At 44.9% G+C, this 20,991-nt stretch overlaps 3 protein-coding genes across 4 annotated transcripts; 2 read left to right on the forward strand and 1 right to left on the reverse strand.

The window, feature by feature from the left end:
* Positions 1-412: 412 nt before the first annotated feature.
* SKA2 (spindle and kinetochore associated complex subunit 2) lies at positions 413-9,941 on the reverse strand. 2 transcript variants are annotated; one of them, XM_021524892.3, is made up of 7 exons: positions 9,750-9,941; positions 4,858-4,947; positions 4,140-4,319; positions 2,934-3,020; positions 2,007-2,046; positions 1,247-1,379; positions 413-830 (listed from the first exon to the last, which is right to left on the reverse strand). In XM_021524892.3, exons 1-7 carry the CDS (start codon positions 9,924-9,926, stop codon positions 671-673), a joined length of 867 nt encoding a protein of 288 aa, XP_021380567.2. In that variant the 5' UTR covers positions 9,927-9,941; the 3' UTR covers positions 413-670. The 2 variants fall into 2 exon arrangements, with proteins under 2 accessions (XP_021380567.2, XP_021380568.2); XM_021524893.3 differs by having other exon boundaries at positions 557-830; positions 4,143-4,319.
* A 456-nt stretch (positions 9,942-10,397) lies between these two features.
* On the forward strand, positions 10,398-14,336 carry PRR11 (proline rich 11). Its single transcript, XM_077787626.1, has 10 exons — positions 10,398-10,494; positions 11,116-11,227; positions 11,632-11,779; positions 11,964-12,086; positions 12,336-12,572; positions 12,704-12,802; positions 13,305-13,414; positions 13,528-13,587; positions 13,676-13,772; positions 14,104-14,336. The coding sequence occupies exons 2-10, from the start codon at positions 11,118-11,120 to the stop codon at positions 14,167-14,169; spliced, it is 1,050 nt and encodes a 349-aa protein (XP_077643752.1). The 5' UTR covers positions 10,398-10,494; positions 11,116-11,117; the 3' UTR covers positions 14,170-14,336.
* A 612-nt stretch (positions 14,337-14,948) lies between these two features.
* SMG8 (SMG8 nonsense mediated mRNA decay factor) lies at positions 14,949-19,784 on the forward strand. The gene is made up of 4 exons (XM_021524981.3): positions 14,949-16,609; positions 17,343-17,488; positions 17,859-18,734; positions 19,251-19,784. The coding sequence occupies exons 1-4, from the start codon at positions 14,956-14,958 to the stop codon at positions 19,446-19,448; spliced, it is 2,874 nt and encodes a 957-aa protein (XP_021380656.3). The 5' UTR covers positions 14,949-14,955; the 3' UTR covers positions 19,449-19,784.
* Positions 19,785-20,991: the final 1,207 nt, after the last annotated feature.

Raw genomic sequence — 20,991 nt, forward strand, 5'->3', positions numbered from 1 at the left:
GAAAAATTAATGAAAATTAATTTTTATTACAGAGAATTAATAAAAATTAATGTATCTTACCCTCTCAAATTAGGCTGAAATATAACAATATGAATATTTAAAAGTATATAATATATATAGAATGGACAATATAGAAATATTACACATAAGAAAACAATGTTATGATTTTCACTGTTAGGGTGGTCAAACAGTGTAACAGAGGTTGTAAATTCTCCATCCTTGGGAATTTTCAGGATTTTCAGGGGCTTGGACTGGGCAGTGCCCAGAATTCCCTTCTAACCCTGCCTGGACTGTGAAAAACCCAAGGGAATTCACATCAAAGGGAAATGAATCAGCTCAGGGAGCAGGGTGAGGAGTCACACAAATGAAGTATAACAAATCTTTATTTAGGAATGCAAAGACAATTAAGAGGTTTGGATTATTTGCCTTTAAAAGACCCTCAGGAATGCAGCAAGGAAATTGGAAGCATCACATGGCTCACAACATTCCTTAAAAATGCATCAACCATAATAATTTAAACAGGTAAGGTAAAGTGCCAACCTCAGTGTTTTTGAACTCTCCAATTTCAAGTATTATCAACAGAATATTTATACAGAAATATTAATAATTTTCCTACAGGGGAACTCTTGTTTCAGAGAAATTCTTGCTCCTTAGTAATCCAGGAGCTGGATCAAGATGCTTCTGTGTCCGAGTAGTTTTCTTTTAACTCAGCCAATTTTATATTTCCTTGTTTGTCGACTTCTACAATCCCCATTTCTTTCAGGATTTGAATTTTTATATTAGTGGCTTTCTTAATTACTGTTTTCATCTGTGTAAGACTCAGTGCTGCTCTGTAAAACGAAAAAAATTTAGTAAAACAGGGATCAAACATCAGCTCTGGCAGAAAAAGGCTAAAAAGCACATGCTGTTTAATCAATGAATTTGTGAATGTTCTGTAAATCTCAAACTTATCCAGATTACCAGCAACTTTTCTATGCCACCTCAAATCCCAGCAGTCATTTGCTAATCTTAGGGCTAAAAAGACAGAATTCCTGAGTTTAAAACTTCATTTTCTTTGTAACATCAGCCTGTAAGAAACCCCCAGCACTCACCCCAGAGAAGGGGAGGGCAGAGTTTGGGCTCATGGTTTAGTCTCAGTTCTTTTAGAAGTTAAAATATGCATAACTAGCTGCTTTTATTTAATTTGAAAAGGCTGAAATTCTTTGCAGTTTATAAAAATATTTTAATGAATGGCTTTGAGCTTTACCTGTTGTTCTGTACAATGAAATGGTTAAACAACTCCCTGTACAAACAGTTCAAGTCTGTTAACTTAACAGTTCTCCTGATGTTCCTGGGCACTCTCAGAAATGCTTCCTTTGTCAATGGTGTGAACTGGGCTTCTAAAAAATTGGAAACAGAAGATATTTGTTAAAAAGAAAGGAAATGGAAAATATTTGTTTCTTTAGAAATTGCATCAAAGATAGAAAGTGCTTCCATTAGTGTTTAAAAACACCTCTAAGTGAGATTGAAGAAAGATTTTCCAGCAAGAGAAATGAGAGAAAAAGACAATCACTGGATCTGGAGACTGAGTAAAAAACCATGTAATTTGAGATCTGATGAGGATTGACAAATTTGGTCTGTCAATGACCAACTGGCTTTGTTTTGGTTATTTTGTTTTTTTAAAAAACAAACAAAAACCAACTGTGAAAATTCTTTTCTATAAGCAGGGATAAATTAATTTTAAAAGAGCTATTTCTATGGTAAGATTAGTGCACCATTTCTTCCAGAGCTTAAACACAACAAGATTTCCACTTCAATCCCATTGAAAGCAAGGGAAAAAAAATCCCAGAAACATGGCAACTATTCCTGGAATGTAACTCAGGGGTCAGGTCCTTCTAGTAAAGTCTAAATTCTTAACATAAAAGCAGTAAATATTGGTGCTTGGGAGGGAAAACAGTGAAGTTACTGCCTATCACAGCCTCTCTGAAAATAAATCAGTGGGAAATTTATTTTTTTTAATCACTTACCTTCAGCTGAGCCAGGGACTGGAGATTGTGAGCAGAATGGCTAAAAATAAACAATAATGTCAGTATTTGTTAGTGTTTTGGCTAGAAATCTTTTTTCACAGTTTCATTTCTGCATGAAATTTACATTAATTACATTTTACCTTTGGATAACCAAAGCAGCCACTGAAGTCAACAGCAAAATCTTAGGGATTAAGCACAGTTTAAAATGAAATTAAGTTTAAAATGGATACAGAAAGATTTATGTGCAAGTCAGATGAGCCTCTCCACAGGTTCCATGTAAACCAAGTGTGGCAATAAAGGGACACAAAGTGAGATGTGACAGTGGGAAGTGAGGAGAAGTTGAAAAAGAAAAGGTCAATCAGAGAAACAACCTCTGTTAACCTTCTCTAATATTTTTAATATGAGACCCAGAGCAAACATTTGCAGATAATTATAATGGATAATTACATCTCGAGCTATGGGAGAATATCTGACTTTTTAACAAATATTAATTTAGATCTAAGTTCTACTGCATTGCACTTAAACTAGATTGTTACTCATATCCCAAAATTTAATATTTCACAGGAAATTAAATTTCTCCCCACATTGGTTTCAATCAATGACATCCCTCACTCCCACCCAAATGTTTCTTTATCAAGAAGATCAACAAGAGCAACCAGCTGCATTCCCAAGAAACATAAACATATCCCAATTAAAAAATAACAGGAACAAAGTCTTCCATCAAGGGTAATTTCTCCTTTGTGGAGCATCTAATTGGAACAATCAGAAAAGCTTAATCTGTACAGAATAAAAATGAAAAGGTTTGTTAAGGAACGTAATTCCATTTCTGAAAAATTATCTTCACTTGAAAGGTATCAAATCACAAAATCAGCCCCTTCTGCAGGAATTAAATGTTTCTGGAATACTGCCATTCCATGCCCTACTTACCTCTTTCACTGGAAGTTCCATTTCTTCCCCAAATTGCAAGTTTAACTGCTGGGTTGCAGCCTGTTCTTCTGCTGACAGAGGTAAGCTCTGGGAAAATAAGGAAAAGTAAACACAGAGAAGTTTGATCCTTCAGTTCCTGAGGTGGTATTTACAGAGGGACTCAATGTTTGTGCAGCCCTTTGCTCATGGAAACTGACAGTAGACTCCTGATTTCCTTCCACTGAAAACAAATGCACAAGTAAAGTGTTGCTGAAAAATCAACAATAATCTTCCTCTAGCACCAATACTATAACTTAGTCAAGCAGGAGAAATTTTTCAATTAAAAAAAAAAAAAAAAGGTATTTCATTTCAAGACTTTTATTTCTCCAGAAGTTTAATCCATCTTTGGTTTACGAAATATAGAAAGGACAAGAAAATATTTACATAAAGCACTACATATAACTCAAGAAAAGGGTCTTCCACTTGGAAAAAATCCAAGTACAAAATTATTCTGGGCAGAATAGCCTTGAAACACAGTAAGACACGATCTATTTTTCTTCCTGTGCCATATAACCACTGTCTTTTAAATCATGATACAGCCCATTTTGTCTATCAAAGTTACCAGTAACTGTTGACAGATTAAACCCAATCTCCAGGCACTGTCATTAGAACATTGATCTAAATCACCTCATTTGTAAAGGGTCAAAATTAATCCTTTCACCTCTTCAATAATGAAGCAATGTTTGAAGACCACTTAAGAAAATGTTACTTGTTGCTGAGTTTTTTTAAGAATTTAAACAGCTTTGGAATAACAGCAATCCCAGGATGTTTGTTACAATGGTTTAACTTTCTCCCCTTAGACAACGAAAATATATTTGCCATTTAAAAGCTTTTTAGCCTTTTAAAACTGGTTTAATTTTCTATTTTCTTTAAAGTGTGTACTTCTAAAACCTGTCAGTGTGGCCCTAGGACACAGTTTTCACAGAGGTGTGGATTCCTATGAAATAACCCAATTTGTATCACTCTATTCACACTCCTCAGCTCCAAATCTGATTTTAACTGCTGGGAATCGGGATTTACAAAAAGAGCTCCAATCCTGCCAGCATTCCTACGGGAAAACTCTGTCTTATCTTCTCAAAATCTGCACAAACGACAAATTCCAGTAGACCCAGGAGTGGCACAGAAAGGTTCCAGCAGTGAAAACAAAGTGATTAAAGTGAAACGAACCACCTCCAGCCCAGTTTGTTGCTGTAATGCCCGAGATATCTTCATGGTTTCCTGCAGGGCAGCACGGATGCTCTCCATGGATTCCTTCTGCTCCTGGGAAATTTGTATCATCTGGTCACACAGGGATTTGTAACGGGATTTCACCAATGAGATCTCCTTCAGGAGAGCAGCTGGGTTCTCCTGTGTGAGCAGAACATTTAAACTCCATCAAATGATAAAATTCATGTGGTCACAATTCATTTCACAGTGTACATGTCAGGCACTTAACCTGAAATGATCCTTTACAGTGAAAATGTACAGGAGAAAAGGGCTGAATTATAGAATCCTTTACATGGTGTCATTTATTGTTTTCCTCTCATCTCTCCCCCAAATCTGAATTTAGTCACTGCTCGTTGGCAAGTTTATCTTGGTTCTCAGAGCAAGGGTGAGTCTTAGCTCAAAGTGGAATCTGTAACCTGAATTTAGGTGCTAACACCACTGATTTCTCAAAGCAGAACATGAGAGAATTTCACTATCCCAAGAAACCAAAGGAGTTTGGTTTGAATTCATATTGGCAAATTATTTCAATATATTATGCAGGAAATAACAACAACAACAACAACGATAATAACCTGACAAGTAGATTAAAGAACAGCCACATATATTTCAGGTTTAAAGAAAAATGTCCATTTATTACCAACTTCATGCAATAAAATTGAATTTCACCTGAAAACACTACCTCTGCTGTTGCATCATCAGGATGACTATTCGCTATTTCAAACTCCAGTCTGCTCTGAATATAATCCAAATCAGCTTCTGCTTTCTGGAACTAAAATATTTAAGGTCAGGCACAGTATATTAAAACCCAAAAATTGCAGACGAACCCCAACATGTGTTTCAGGAAAGCAGGAGGCAGCTGCCTCACTTTGAAACGCTCAGAGACCATAAAAGTTTTCAAATTTAATATTTTCAAATATAAAAAGTTCTGTCAGCAAAACTACAACACTCAGTTATTTACACAGATTATGAGTAAATTCAAGATCTAAGAGTATCATCAGAGCTTTTATTAATAATCATATTAGGGATGTGTTCTTTCAGATGGTTTTATTGTCCACAATACATTTCATTATTGCCCAATAAACCAGACCAAGTATCAGCTCATTAAATTGATGACATCACTTTTCTTTCCTTGGGATAAATAAGCCACAAGAGAATTGTCTAATTGCCTTGTAAAACAGTCTGCTGATAGCATTACTACTTAATTAATTTTAGTCTGCAATTTTAATATCTATTAAAGACTTCCACTTTCAAGAAAGGCAGTCTTCCCAGCTCTCAAGCAACTCATTAACTCTTTGACATAATTATTCAGTGATTTTACAGTCACAGAAGAGACAATGATGAAAGCAAGTTAAAAATAAAAACGGTTGTGACTTCCTTAAGTTGCTTTTCACTGTTTATTTGGAGATTAATCCCAAAGTGACCATTCCTGGGTTTTCTAAAGGATCAAAGCAAGGCTGTATTTGTTACAAACACCCACAGTCTGTGGTCAGGCTGGGATTCCAAAGGGATATTTATGTTTTGAACATCAGCCTTAAGGAATGGCCATTAATGCCTTTGGGGGTGTGGAAATTCAGCCTGAAGGAACAGGATTTGATGCAGGACACTCTCCAATAAACGCCTCTTTCTGAGGGAGTGATGGATGATGTTTCACACACCTCCAGCACTGTGGGTCTCAGATTCATTCAAAGACAGAAACTGAGAGTTTCTAGCCAGGCAGAAGCCTGGGAAAGAGCTGGGAAAGAATGTAAATAATTCTTTATTTCTCTTGTTGTTCACATTGTTTATAGTGAAGTTCTATCACTGTGCGTCAAGCACTCTGCAACAATGCTGTGGGTTGTTTCCACTTCAGGACCAATGGAGTTGGTCCTCACAAGCTCTGTATAAAAGAGAGGTGTATTTTGAATAAATCAGAGTTTTACTCTCAGGTTTTTTTCCATTGGTCCTCACAAGCTCTGTATAAAAGAGAGGTGTATTTTGAATAAATCAGAGTTTTACTCTCAGGTTTTTTTCCATTGGTCCTCACACAGCTCTGTATAAAAGAGAGGTGTATTTTGAATAAATCGGAGTTTTGCTCTCAGTTTTTTTTCCATTGGTCCTGAAGTGGAAACAACCCACAGCACTGGTGCAGAGTGCTTGACGCACAGTGATAGAACTTCACTATAAACAATGTGAACAACAAGAGAAATAAAGAATTATTTACATTCTTTCCCAGCTCTTCCCCAGGCTTCTGCCTGGCTAGAAACTCTCCTTTTCTGTCTTTGAATGAATCTGAGACCCACACAGCATATTTTCAAATAATAGCTTAAGAAAAAGAAAATAAATCTAGTGAAGAGCTTGAAAATCTATAAATCAAGAGGAAAGCTTTCACCCAGTGCTGCCATAACTCACCATCTGCCCAGCAAAACTCCTTCCCACACCTGCCCCAGAAACCAGCCAGGACAAAATCCAAGAATAAAATACATTTCAGCACACTGTACATTTTTAAAGAGCTCACAAGGGATTTCTTCTCTCACTGCTCAATAGTTTCTGTTCTCCTCCACTAAGAAATATTTGTAAGCTTTCCTTTCCACGGCAGACACCCCAAAAAGAACATTTTTTTTGCTTTTCTCCAGCTCCTCCATTTGATCAGTTTCTGGGAAAGCAGACAACAAAAACTGCTTTCAAAATGAGCCATTAAATATTTAATACTGATAATTTGAGATGTCCATAAGCAGGTAACTAACATACTGTGATTCAGGACAATAAAAGCTAAATGTGGCCAGAATTTTAAGCTTTGTGAAGACATTAACACAGTTCATTGTGACTGCTTTTATTTTATAAATATTTACTTCTTGCTGCATTTCATGAAACATCCACCTGCAAAAATTCCCCCCCTTAATATTCTAACTCAGAAGCATTTGTAGGATGATTCGTTTATAAGAAATCACACAGAAAATGCAGGATTTGATGTGTAAATTTGTAATTTACTCACAGGTTTAGAAGAAAATGTTAGAAACTGAGTGAGGCCAGTGCTGAGGGCTCTGCTCTCAGATGCTTTGACAATACTATTGCACTGCTCTCTGTATAGTACAGTAGTGCAATAAAGTCAGAGCACTCGTTAGCAGCAACAATTCTGGGCAAGAATCAATCATACACTCACCAAAAAAAGGGAAAAAAACCACATATCAACTCAGCCAGAGGTTTCTGTGGATGGTGAAGAGCTGGATAAGGTTAAAGCTCACCAAGTCCTAACACACACACAAAAACTCACATTATGATTATTATTATTCAGAATCTGCCATTCCACTGATCATGAGGGAGGACAAAAAATCCAGCCACCCAACAAAATGCTCAACAGATCTGCCAGAAATTCAATTTCAAACTATTTGGTGCTTTCTGAACTGGAAATTCCATTTCCAAGTGTATTTATTGCTTGGATTTGCCTTGCAGCCAGCTCAGATTCCAAACTGCCATCACACAGATGTTCTTAAACTGCCTTACAGGGAATATCTTCTGCACAGCAGAGTTTATTCTTTATCATTTCCAGTGCTGAATCACAGTAAAATGCACTTAAAACACTCCTTCCCCAGCTCTGGGGATGTAGCAGTGGGGTGTAAGGGTGTATTCCATAAATCCCAATAATGGTGAGGATTTTTTAACACAGCAATAACTTCATGTTGAGAGTTGGAGAACTCTCAGGGTTTGAAGCTGCTGAGATACTTAAGAAAAAAAAAAAAAAAAAACAAAAACAAGAAATCAAACCTGGGAAAGGAGTGGAGGAGATTTTTGGGGATGCACACAGAGCTGAGTCACCTGGGCCATGTGTAAGACACAGAGATGATGGCATTTGTCAATAAATGACCACTGTTCATCCTTGGCAAGGCAATAAAATCAGCAAGAAAAAATAAACCCACGGCAATCTCCTCTTCTGTGGTCTCAGACAGTGATTTTGGACTTGTATATCATTAAAAAAAATACTGAATAATGCAGATTGTATTGCTGGCCAATGCCCTTTTAACATTGCACTGCTTTTTGTGCATCATCACCAGTAGTACAACATAAAAAGGGCACTGGACAGACACCACTCAGGGACAGAGGAGGTGCAGGATCCCAAAAAAACAGTGACAGGAACAAACTGAGCTGCTCTGAATGAAGCACTGCCAGCTTTAGGATCTTTTCCATAATTAATCTGAAACAGTTATGGTGCTCCTGTCACAAAAAAAACCATTGATTACCTGGTTGATTTTATGATTTTCATACCCATTGTTCTCTTCAAGCTCCCACTAATTAGTTTGTCCCTGCTTCCACAAGGCCAAAAGGAAGCTTTCCATGAAATTCATGTCAAAAGCTCCAGGGAATAAGAAGTGTTATTTTATCACACTTCTGTGGAGAGAGCTGACTTCACAGGAAATCCAGAACGGGGAAACAACAAAGCAGAAGGAAAAGCAAGAGACTCAAAGCTGTGAGATGTGAGATTATTCTGATTTCCAGAATAAAAGCCCCTGTTAGCTTAAAAGGGGCAAAAATAACCTCTCTATTCACACGTCCTAAAATGAGAATCACTTGAAAGCATGATTTTAATAAAACACAGAAATAAACCATGACAACAAGTAGATAAATTAATTAAACATGTAACCCAAGTATCTTTAAACATATTTCCAAATGAAACTAGGCTTTGGAAAAAATACAGAATACTAGATACAGGGAGATGAAGCTTATACTATGAGCAAAAATGGAAAAAAAGACTCGAAAGAAGACGAAGGTTTTGAGGGGTGGCACAAGGAACTCGGCTGGTTGGACACAGGTTCCTAAAGCTTCTCCAACCTGAAGAAACACAGCACGGCTCTTGTTGTGAAAGCTTCATTTTTGCCTTTTTTTGCCTTTTTTTCACTTTTTCAGGAGCGTGGCTGGCAGGGAGGAGATCTTTACATAAGGGACAGCTCCAGGGGCTGCCTCAGAGCGGCGGAACGGAGAGAAAAGCTGGAAAAACTCGGGAATTTGGGCCTGGGCAGGAGAGGGACGACGGGGGCATCGCCCCGCTCCCCCCGCAGAGAAAATGGTCCAGCCCAGGTGAGCGCTCCACCCTCGCCCCCCTCTGAGAAAAAAATGGACTATTCCGAGACGCGCCCCCCGCTCCCGCCGCGGGCACATGGAGCGGCCCGGCCCGGCCGCGTCCCCCGCGCAAGGCGGGAATGAGCGCGCCCACACGCACCGCCCCCCCCCCCCCCCAGGTGCGCGGGAATGGCCGCGCCCTCCCCCGCGCCGAGGGGTGAATGGAGCGGCGCAAGCCCCGCCCCTTTCTGAAAAGGTGGTGGTGGTGGGGGGGGTTCGGAATGGACCGGCCCGGCCGAACCCGCCTGACCCGGACGCGGCCGGCGGGCGCCCCGTGGAGGGCGGCGCGGGCCGCGCTCAGGGCCCGGATGGGGAACGCGGGGCGCGGCTGAGCGGCCGCTCTTCCGTCGCGCCGCGCCCGCGCTTCTCTCTCCCTTCCTCCCTTCCTCCCTTCCGCGGCGGCCCCGCGCCCTCCGAGGCTTCACCGCCGGCGGCCCCGCGGCGCGGCCGCCCCTCAGCGCGGCCGCCGCCCGCCCTCACCAGGGTCTGGAGATTGTTAACCGCCGGCTCCATGTTGAATAGTTGACATTCCTCAGGCGGCGGCGCGGAGATCCCCACCCCCCGCGCCGCGGCCGGGAGAGTCGGCGGCGCCCATTGGCCAGCTGTCACTACCGCGCGCCTCCCATTGGCTGGCGGCTCGCGGGGCGCGCTCGCCATTGGCCCGGGCAGAATGTAAACCCGCTCCGAGGTACGGCCGAGCCCATTGGCCCGGAGTGGGCTCCGGCTGTGATTGGCCGGGGCGGGGCGCGCGGCGCTGGCGGGAAGCGGCGCGGGCCGGTCCGCTGCGGCCCTGAGGGGGCGGCGGCGCCGCTCCCCCTCCCCGCTTCTCTCCCGGTTGTGCGGGCGGCGGGGCCGCTCCTCGCCCGGTTCACTCCTCCAGCCTTCCCCAGCCGAGCGCTGCCCGCAGCCGATTGGCGGCACCGAACGCGCTCGCCCAATGGCGGTGTCGCTCGCCTCAGCGCGGCCGGGCCGGCGCAGCGCCGGCCCCTCTCCCGTGGAGCGCGGGCGCGCTTCGGCGCGGCGGCCAATCAGCGCGCGGCTTACATGCGCCGCGTGGGGGGGCCGGCAGAGAGCGGCGCTGCCATTGGCTGGGCGCGGCGCGGGGAGCGGTTTGAATCGGCGGCGGCGGCGGGTGCGGAGCGCGGCCGGGGGGACGGGGCGGCCCCGGGACACCCCCGGAGTACCCCCGGGACACCCCCGGAATACCCCCGGGACACCCCCACAGGTGTGTGCAGGTGTGTGTGAGGGAGGCAAAGAAATCCCCGCTCTCGGTGCGGCGTCCCGGGTGAGCGGGGCTGGGGTGTCACCTATCACCGGTCAAGGACCGGACCGTGCCGCCCTCAGCATCCTTCCGTAGCTTCAGTATGTCTTTTGTCACCGCTTTCCCCAAATTCAGTGCTTATCACGTCAGGTTAATGAAAAACTGAACATCTGTTTATATTTCTTGTGCTTACGTAGTTGTAAAGTTTCTATTTAATTTATAACATTTCTAATTTCTTGTTTATCTTTGTTTGTATTATTTATAATATATTTTTGTGTGTACTTATATAATTCATATTTGTATTATATTTATCAATGCTATCTATCTACAATGCAAATAGAAAAGGGGAGGAAAAGCCCATATAAAACGGTGCTTTCTGTGTACAAACACATCCCATGGATCATATGAAATTAAGGATATATTTTCTATCACTGGTCCGTAATAATTCCACCAAGGCCGCTGTGAGTAACCTCTGACTGGATTTCTGAGCTGCAGCCTGTGCTATTCTCTTTGGTGGCAGCTCTGTCCCAATGTATAATTTGCTTTATCTCTATACATCCATTTGAAATGTGTCTTTTTCCCCAGTAATGGCAAGGTATAAGAAATGCAAACGAAAACGAAGAGCCCAAGCAAAATTTAGACTGGAAAAGAAGAGAAATGCTGCAACCCCCCAGGGCTCAGTTTGTCCCTCTCCACGGTAAGAGGCTCTGCTTGAATTTTGCCTTTCTCTCCATCCCTGGGTTTGCTGTTTGCTCCCAATGGCTCATGGAAAAAAGGCAAAATTTGTGCCAAGTACATGGCATTCCATGATATCTTTTGGTGTTATTCAGTGGAAGGTTGGACGTGATGACCCTGGAGATCTTTTCCAACCTTAATGTTTCTGTGATTAATAACCAGGAAAAGCAACTTGAAAAAAGTATTTCCAATAGGATTTCCCCCCCACCCTTTATTGAAATGTATCTTGGCTTTCCAGGTTTCTGTGATCACATTTGCTCTGTTGTTACCTGCTGGTACCTGCTTGTAACTTCCACATGATTGATCACAGTTAACTTTTTTAAAGGCTGAGATAATAAATAAAATTCTGGCTTTGTTCTGTTGCAGGTCACCGGCTCATCTCTCTCTGAACTCATCACCAGTCCCAAGCTGCTCCCACTGGCCTTTAGCCTTGCCCAGTGTAAAAAGTGTGCTCAGACCCTTGGCAGCAGCAGCATCATTTCTGTATTGGTGGTGCCAGAGCAGGGTTGCACAGGTATATCCTTTCTTTGATATTAGATTTTTCTGTTTTAAACACAGATTAACACTATTTACTGAGTTGCAAATATTTTGCTCTACCAATTAATTTTGTTCTGTTAGTACCCCTCCTAAGAATCAGATTGATCTTCAGAAACCTCTGAAGAAAATCAACACACAATCTGCTTTCTTTTTATGCTTAGAGCTTTCAGGTGGTTAAAGACACCATATTTCCATCACAAGTCTACTTAAGGGAACTAAATACATTCAGGGAGAAGCTGGAGAAGTTGGAAAGTGAATTTTCCAATCTACAAGGAGCACTCCAGGTCAGTGTCAGTCCCGCTGGGGCAGGGTGACGTTTGTCTGTGTGGGGATAAGGAATGGTGCTCAGTGCAGATCCACTGAGCAGCTCCTCAGGGGCATTCTCTGCACTCAGAGCTGCAGAACTGCTGCTACCTCACAGCAGGAGGGACCTGTTTATGTCTTTACAGCTCAGCCTTAGCCAGCACCTTTGTTCCCTAAAATCCCAGCTGGTGGATTTAATGGTTTATTTTATTTATTTCTGTTGCTTTCAGATGAACGGAGTGGCAGCTTTATCTTCAGAAAGTTCTCTTTGCCAAAGGTGTCACAAGCCAGTCCTGGGTGCTCCTGTGGGGACACAGATGGATCCTCCACCCTCAGCATCCGTGCCTGTGTCCATCCCCCCTCCTCCTCCTCTTCCTCCTCCTCCTCCTCCTCCACCACCACCGCTGCCTCCACCAAAACTGCCTCTGGCACCTCTCCTCCTCCAACGGGGCACAGCCTCTAAACTGGTAGGGAATCAGAAGGTTCCTTTATTTTTTTATTTCGTGCCCGAGTTCTTTCTGGACCTGGATTTATCAGCACATCACTCTTTGTGAGTGCTCAGTCCCACTTTCCCTTTCTAATGTCCCTTTGCTTTCAGGCACCACCAGTGAAAAAGGATGGGCCCATGCACATCACCCTCAAAGACCTCCTGAATGTTAAACTGAAGAAGACAAACAGCAACCTGAGAATGGACAAGGTAAACTGGAGGTTGTTTCAAGGGAAAATCCACCCTGGAACTGCTGTTATTTCCTGCTTTTTTTTTTTTTTTTTACAATAAATTGATTCTCATCCAAACACCCAGTGATCAGTTTCAAGTCACCATTCAAACTCTGCACCTGGGCTTTGGAAGGGAAGAAATAAAGTGACAGACTCCAATCTCCCCTGGCACTCAGGACAGCTCAAATTTTACATTAAGGCCATGGAGTTTTCATGCAGCTTTGTGTGTTATCAGTAGATTTTTTGACTCCTTTTGGCCAGCTGGAACTTTGTTTGCATAAAAAAACCTTCTTGTTTAGGATTTTTTTTGTTTTTCCTAAATAAATCTATTTTTATTCAAGGCACGTTCAAATCTTAATAATTTTAAAAAGCACAAAACCCATAAACCACAAAAATCTTTCAGATTTATTAAATATTAAATGTATTTCAGGGTGGTGAGACCTGAAGTTTTATTTGGGATAACATTTCTTTCCTTGCTGTAGGAACAATCACCAGTGAAGCCACGCAGGGCATTAATTACAGTCACAGATCTACAGAGTGTTAGTCTGAGACCTAAGTCCAAGCCATCACCTCATGCTACAAAATCATTAATGTAAGATGCTTTCTTCCTTGATTAGATAGTATATTTTTCTGTTTTAAACAGTGATCAAGGTTTTTCACTGAGTGGGAAACATTTCATTGTACCAATTTATTTTTTTCTCTTAGTATCTCCCCTAAAAATCAGATTGATCTTCGGAAGCATCTGAAGAAAGTCGATATACAAAGGTCTGTTCCTTTCTATTCTCTTGAATTCTGTTTTTATGATCTAGAAAAACTAGAGAACCAATGAAACTAATCATAATTGCCCTTCCAGAAGTCCTGGTGGCACTCCTCTGAATAGTAAAGAAAACACTGAATGTGGCTCTGGGCTGACCCCAATCATGACAAAGGCACTGCGGCGCAAATTTCAGGCAAGTCACTCTGTCCTTCTCCTTGGAATCATAAAGTGGCTTTAAAATCACAGAATTCCCTACTGGTTTAAGCACACTGCAGAATGGACATGCCATGGCAGGTTATTTGACAATCCCAAGAGGAAAAACTGCTTTTTTGGTGGTCAAGGGGGTGATTCAATGCAACTTTTAAAGTCATAGTTTGCAGAAGAACAAAATGTGAGGGTTAATAGCATCTTTTATTTTACTGCTTTGGTGTGTCTGATTTAAGGTGCCAACCAAGAATTGCAGTTTTATCTCAGTGATAATGAGCTCAGATCTCCAAGTTCTGACCCTTCCCTTCTTTTGACAGATGGCTCACCCGAAGAGTCCCTCGCCTGCACGGCTGAGTGCTGCAAACAGCTTTGATGAAAAGTAAAAAGGAAAGTAGGTTTATGGAACAATTTTCCATTTGTGGTCAGGAAGCCACTTGAATCCCATTTTTATTACACTCAGGCACATGTATTTGAAAGTAAATGTAGTGCACAGGAAAACGGGGCATTATGAAACCATGTAAAGCAGACTATGCTTTTTATCTCTCTCTAATGTCTCTCGATTTGGTTGCATCTTCATTCATAATGGAAAAAAAATAGGAAATTTCCCAAGTCCTTTGACACCTGGATGCTGCTAAAGCAGGAAGTATTATATTCCTTGCACTGGTGCTGCTTGTCGTACAAATATGTTTGCTGAAATTCAGTATTTTTATATCTTTTTCTAACAAAAAAATATCTTGATGGTATTTGTACAGTTTCAAAGAAAAACAACAGTTTAATGCACTAACGTTATTAAAGTGGAAAGCTGCAAGCTTCAACGACCAGTTCGAGTAAGAGACCCTCGTACTGTGTATCGCTGCTTACAGGCGATGAACCCAAGCCTCCTTCCAAGTCCCCGGGGCGTGCAGAGGTTGTGCCTGTACCGCGGCTCAGCTCACGCCAGCGCTCAGGAGCGGGGCAGAGCGTGAGTCCCGGTGGCACAGCCCTGCCCGGCACCCCGGCAGGGCTCCCGGGGCGCTGGGGAGCATCGCGATGGGGACCGCGATGCCCGCTGCGCTCCCAGCCCGGCGCGGCCGTGTCCGCGCCCTCCGGGGCGGGGCCGCCCATGCGCGGGGCCGGGCCGGGGCTCCGCCGCTTCCGGCCGGCAGCGGGGCCGGGAGCGGGGCCGGGCCATGCCGCCGCCCGGGGCCATGGGCACGGCCGCGGGGCCCATGAGCCTGCGGGAGCTGCTGCTGGCGGGCGGCGCGGCGGGCGGCGAGGAGGAGGTGTGCGTGGTGGGCATCTTCGGCAAAACCGCGCTGCAGCTGTGCTCCGAGAAGGAGGCCCTGGTGAGCGCCGTGTGCGACCGGCAGGTGTTCCCGCTGTTCCCGGAGGAGGATCCCGAGCTGGCGGATGGCGCCGCGGGGCAGGACGGGGACCCGGCCGCCAAGGACTACAACCAGCTGCAGGCGTACTACAGCCAGGAGAGCCGCGTGTTGTACCTGGTGCTCACCTCCATCTGCGACACGCCGCAGCTGCTGCGCGCCTGCGGAGACCTGGCGGCGGCCGAGAACAGAGAGGCCGGACCCGGCCACCCCTCCGGAGGGCCGGCCCCGCTGCCCCACGCCGAGGCGCACGAGTTCTGGAAGCACCAGGAGAAGCTGCACTGCCTGAGCCTCCTCTACCTCTTCTCCGTGTGCCACATCCTCCTGCTGGTGCATCCCACCTGCTCCTTCGACATCACCTACGACCGCGTGTTCAGGGCGCTGGACGGGCTGCGGCAGAAGGTGCTGCCCTCCCTGAAGGCTGCCATCAAGGACTGCCCTGTCGGCAAGGAGTGGAAGCTCAACTGCAGACCATGCCCTCCACGCCTCCTCTTCCTCTTCCAGCTCAACGGGGCTCTGAAGGTGGATCCGCTGCCAAGCAGGGGCCAGGATCCCTGTGGTCACCTGGAAAAGCCACCCCCCAAGAAGCATTCCCCCAAGAGGAGGCTGCAGCACGCTCTGGAGGATCAGATCTACCGCATCTTCCGCAAGAGCCGGGTGCTGACCAACCAGAGCATCAACTGCCTGTTCACCGTGCCCGCCAACCAGGCTTTCGTCTACATCGTGGCCGGTGGGCCCCAGGACGGAGACGATCCCGTGGCCATGCTTCTCGACCAGCTCAGGAGCAACTGCACCATGAGAGAGACTGACTCGCTGCTGGCTCCCACCCTGTCGGGACCCAGGAGGTATCAGATGATGAGGCACGGCCGGCAGCAGCTCTCCTTCCACGCAGAGAGTAGCAGCTCCAGCTCCTCTGGGCAGCTCGTGGACTGCACCCTCAAGGAGTTCTTGTGGCAGCACGTGGAGTTGGTGCTCAGCAAGAAGGGCTTTGAAGACAGCGTGGGGAGGAACCCGCAGCCCTCTCACTTCGAGCTCCCGACCTACCAGAAGTGGGTGGCTGCAGCTCTGAAACTCTATGAAGTGACTATCGAAGGCAAAGACGATGACCCAACCTGCGGCGAGCTGAGCTCAAAAATCATGAGCAGCATCAAAGTTTTGGAAGGTTACTTAGACATAGACACCAAGTTCTCTGAAAACCGTTGCCAGAAAGCTCTGCCCATGGCCCACAGCGCCTACCAGTCCAACCTACCCCACAATTACACCATGACAGTGCACAAGAACCAGCTGGCCCAGGCCCTGCGTGTATACAGCCAGCACGCCCGGGGCCCAGCCTTCCACAAATACGCCATGCAGCTCAACGAGGACTGCTACAAGTTCTGGAGCAACGGGCACCAGCTCTGCGAGGAGCGGAGCTTGACAGACCAGCACTGCGTGCACAAGTTCCATCTGCTCCCCAAAGCAGGTAAAGATGCTCACTCATGCTTTGGTTTCATGTTTGAGTTTTGTATCTGCTTCAAAATGCCTTAGGCTAAAAGCACCGACTCCAAAATGTTGTGGGATGTGAAAGTTTGCAGCTTTAAAGTGTCGTGTTCAAGGAATGGATGTGGCACTCGGTGCTGTGCTCTAATTGACAAGGTGACAACCAGGCAAAGGTTGGACTCGATGATCTCAGAGGTCTTTTCCACCCCAAATGATTCTGTGATCATCTCTACAGTAGGATCATAGCAGAGCTGCTGTGCAAGTTTCCCTTATGTTGAGTTTAGGAGCCAGTCCATTGTTAGTAGTAACTCTTACTCTGATTTTAATAGTAACTCTGATTCTATCTTACTAACTAAAAGCAATTATTCTGGAGTCCTAATGAGAGGAGTATAAGAACAAAGTTCTCTAAAAAGCATAAGTATCCCCCTTTGTTTTAAATAACCTGGTTGACCAGAAAGTCAAAACTGACTTCTGCAAGTTCATTTCAGGCAGAAGAACTTTGAGCTTTCAGGAAGAGGTTATAAAAACAAATAAGATTTGGTTTAGTGGTATAACCTCCACTGGAACTTTGTATTATTCAAAGTAGGAAAGGGAGGAGTTGCTTGACAAACATTTTGTATTTGAGTATAGCAGGGAGGGAGCAATGGATGAAGGGGAATAAAGAAAGTTTTGAATGGTGAGCAATTTGCTCAAGGTTTGATTGATTTTGCTTTTAGGGGAAAAGCCAGAAGCAGACAGAAATCCTCCAATTCTGTACCACAACAGCCGGGCTCGTTCCACTGGTGCCTGTAACTGTGGAAGGAAACAAGCTCCTCGGGAGGACCCCTTTGATATCAAAGCAGCTAATTATGACTTTTACCAGGTAACTGTTAGGTCTATTGGTGCTTCAAGTGCTTTTGTTTCATCTGCAGAGTCTGTATTCTGAAGTGACCACAAGTTTCCTCTTAACCTTATCAGCTTTTTGCTTGGGGGAGACATTTCTGGGAGCAGAAATGGGCTGACCAGGATGGGCAGTTCCAGTCTACCAGTGCACACACACAGGAACACCTGTTAATTGGAATGTGTTGGTTCATGTGAATTTTAAATAATCAGATCTGTGGGCTATGTTCCCACTGCTGCTTTGGTTCTCACGTGGTGCAAACCTCTTGAATCTTAATTGTAGCTGCTGAATGTTGTGGCTCTGAGCTCCCTCATCTCGGGGTGGATACTAAACCACATTTTCTTTCTTGCAGTTGCTGGAAGAGAAGTGCTGTGGAAAACTGGAGCACATCAACTTCCCCATATTCCAGCCAAGCACACCTGACCCGGCGCCTGCTCGGGACGAGGCATCGCCCGCCCCTCCAGAAGGCGAGATGGAGAAACTCAAAGAGAAAGAACCTCAGACTCAGGGAGAGAGCACAGGCCTGAGCTTAGCCCTGAGCCTGGGCCAGTCCACAGGCAGCCTGGGCACTTACCCAGCCGATGCCCAGGGCGGAGGGGACAATGCAGAAAGCCACGGGCAGAGCGGAGACTCCAAGAGCGAGAAGAGGCCGAGCCTGGTGGATCGCCAGGCTTCCACTGTCGAGTACCTCCCTGGGATGCTCCATTCCAACTGCCCCAAAGGCCTTCTGCCCAAATTCTCCAGTTGGTCACTGGTCAAGCTGGGGCCTGCTAAGGCTTATAACTTCCACACAGGCTTAGATCAACAGGGCTTTATCCCGGGAACAAACTATTTAATGCCTTGGGACATCGTCATCAGGACGAGAACTGAAGATGAAGGAGATTTAGACACCAATTCCTGGCCTGCACCCAACAAGGCTGTTCCTGGGAAAAGAAGCTCGGTGGTGATGGGAAGAGGCCGGCGGAGGGACGACATCGCTCGGGCTTTTGTGGGCTTCGAATATGAAGATGCACGTGGGAGGAGGTTCATGTGCTCAGGGCCTGATAAGGTGATGAAGGTGATGGGAGGGGGGCCGAAGGAATCTGCCCTGAAAGCCCTCAACTCCGACATGCCCCTGTACATCCTGTCCTCGACGCAGGGCCGGGGCCTCAAGCCCCACTACGCCCAGTTCATGAGGCTCTTCGTGGTGGTTCCCGACGCTCCTCTGCAGATCACCTTAACGCCTCAGGTAGGAAGTGCAGGAGGGGATCTGGGATGGAAACAGGTGGCTGTGGAAACATTCATTAACGAGGGTGACAAGAAACTCCAACTTCAGCCAAGACAGTTGTTTCTAAAAGTATCTGTTACATAAGCACTTGGGATTTCTTAAACTTCAAGGTGCCAAATTTATACTTTGTATAAAGTAGGTTTATAAAATGTTTTATCAAGGATAAGTTACTGGCATTCCCTGCTGTAATAATGGCTTTTAAAAACCAAAAAAAAAAAAAAAACCAATGGCTCTTTAAGAATTACTTTGTCATTTTAAATGTCATGGAGAAAAGCAGTGACTCATTGCTCAATTATTACTAGTTACAATTTGAATTTAAGAGGTGAAAAAATGTTGGTTTTTCTGATTTGGAGAATTCTTCACCATTTCTTCCATTTTTATTTTAATACACATTTGAAAAAACTCCATTTGCATTTTATTACTTTTTAAGGTAGTAATGATATTTGATTACCTACTCATGTTTTCTTTTGGCTTTAGGTTCAACCAGGACCACCACCCTGTCCCATATTTTACCCTGAGAAGCAGGAAATCACCCTTCCCTCTGATGGACTCTGGGTGCTGAGGTTTCCCTATGCCTACGTGACAGAACGGGGGCCCTGCTTCCCTCCCAAAGAAAGCCAACAGTTAATGAGCTACAAAGTTCTCCGAGGAATACTGAAAGCAATTACACAGTAATTGTGGTTCGGGGTATCTGCGTTTTAGTTTAAGAAGGCTGTCTTCAATCCAGCTCATGGGTTTTGGTTACCCAACAGTTGTCACTGCAATTGTGTGAAACCCCCACTGTATTTCACTGGAATACGGTCAGATTGGAAATAACGTTGATATCAAAGCAGGAAAAGGGATCTGAGACATGTAAATTTTCCATTTGTTAAGTTTTCATATGTAAAAAATAAAAGCGGTTTTCATAAAGTGCTGTTCCTGTATTACTAGATGTTTTGATGACAGTGCTTTTCCCCATCCTGTCTTTTATGTACCTGCTTAGGAATATTAAAAAATTAGCACTGCCTGAAATCAAGAGTTTACTTTGTCATATTGAGGCAATGATGAGCAAAATCTTTTCTTTCTCTGAACAAGCTATTTTTATGTAAATTATGCTTTTAATGTGATGATAGGAGAAATCATTTTGTCTTGGGAAAAACAAAAAGATACTGCAGTTCTGATGTGTATTAACAGCAAAGCCAGAAAATGTGCTCACCTGTATCAAGTGACTCAGTGCCAAAAAATCAGCCACAGTAAATCGACTTTTAACTGAGGTAAGACGTATTAGTGACAGCAGCTGTATGCTGAGACCTAATTTAATTTCTAGAATATTTGTTTCTAATTAGCATGCACATAAAATTTAATTTGCCAGTTTGCTATAGTGCAGTAATTACACTGCATGACCGGAGCTGAGACCTGATTTTTGCTCGGAATACTACATCTGTGAGGGGCTGGGTGAGGAAAAGACATCCCTGCATGTGGAATACAGCATTAGGGGTTGGGTTAGAAGGTCTTTAAAGGTCCTTTCCAAACATTCCATGGTTCTGTGATCTTTCAGGGGCTCTGAGTATGGGAAATATGTCCCTCCCATTCAGAATATGACATTGCTGAGAGACTGGATGAAGAAATCTTATTCCAAATGCAGAGATGTGCTATCTCTGAGGGTTTGGGTGTGGAAAATGCATCCCTCCTGTTTGGAATATGACATAAAGGGCTGGACTAGGTGAGCTCTGAAGATCCAACCCAACTGTTGTATGATTTTATAGAAGTCTGAAGGGCTGATTTTATAGAAATCTGTTCTGAGGGGCTGTGTGGGGAAAGCGCATCCCTCCCGTTTGGAATAGGACATGTGTGAGGGAAAACGCATCCCTTAGGAATACGACATCTTTGAGTGCCTGGTGTGGGAAACGCATCCTCCCACCTGTGAGGAGAGAGCCGGCACAGCCAGGCGGAAAACAAAAACGTGCAATTGCGAATTACCCCATCGCACTTGCGAAGCGATTTTTTTAACCGTGACAGCCCCTCCCACGGGGCGGATACTGGGCGGGGGTGTATAAAACACATCCCTCCACCTGCGAGCGAGGGAGCCGGTGGGAATTAAAGCGTGCGGTGGGGAATTACACCCGCAGCGATCCAAGCAGCGGCGGCTGCGGGCAGCCCCTCACGGCCGGGCGCGGGAAGGGAAGGGCGCGGGAAGGGAAGGGCGCGGGGCCGCCGCGCCGCCGCGCCTGCGCGCTGC

The sequence above is a fragment of the Lonchura striata genome, chromosome 20 (genome assembly GCF_046129695.1).
Source record: "Lonchura striata isolate bLonStr1 chromosome 20, bLonStr1.mat, whole genome shotgun sequence".
In the NCBI taxonomy this organism is placed as follows: domain Eukaryota; kingdom Metazoa; phylum Chordata; class Aves; order Passeriformes; family Estrildidae; genus Lonchura; species Lonchura striata.

Coding starts and splice junctions, on each gene's coding strand:
- PRR11 (XM_077787626.1), top strand. CDS start 11,118: ATGGCAAGGTATAAGAAATGCAAACGAAAACGAAGAGCCCAAGCAAAA. Junction 11,228..11,631: donor TCAGTTTGTCCCTCTCCACG/GTAAGAGGCTCT, acceptor GTTCTGTTGCAG/GTCACCGGCTCATCTCTCTC. Junction 12,087..12,335: donor ATCTACAAGGAGCACTCCAG/GTCAGTGTCAGT, acceptor TGTTGCTTTCAG/ATGAACGGAGTGGCAGCTTT.
- SKA2 (XM_021524892.3), bottom strand. CDS start 9,926: ATGGCGAGCGCGCCCCGCGAGCCGCCAGCCAATGGGAGGCGCGCGGTA. Junction 4,320..4,857: donor CTGATGATGCAACAGCAGAG/GTAGTGTTTTCA, acceptor CTGCTCACACAG/GAGAACCCAGCTGCTCTCCT. Junction 831..1,246: donor TTCATTGTACAGAACAACAG/GTAAAGCTCAAA, acceptor TTCGTTTTACAG/AGCAGCACTGAGTCTTACAC.
- SMG8 (XM_021524981.3), top strand. CDS start 14,956: ATGCCGCCGCCCGGGGCCATGGGCACGGCCGCGGGGCCCATGAGCCTG. Junction 16,610..17,342: donor CCATCTGCTCCCCAAAGCAG/GTAAAGATGCTC, acceptor TTTTGCTTTTAG/GGGAAAAGCCAGAAGCAGAC. Junction 17,489..17,858: donor CTAATTATGACTTTTACCAG/GTAACTGTTAGG, acceptor TCTTTCTTGCAG/TTGCTGGAAGAGAAGTGCTG.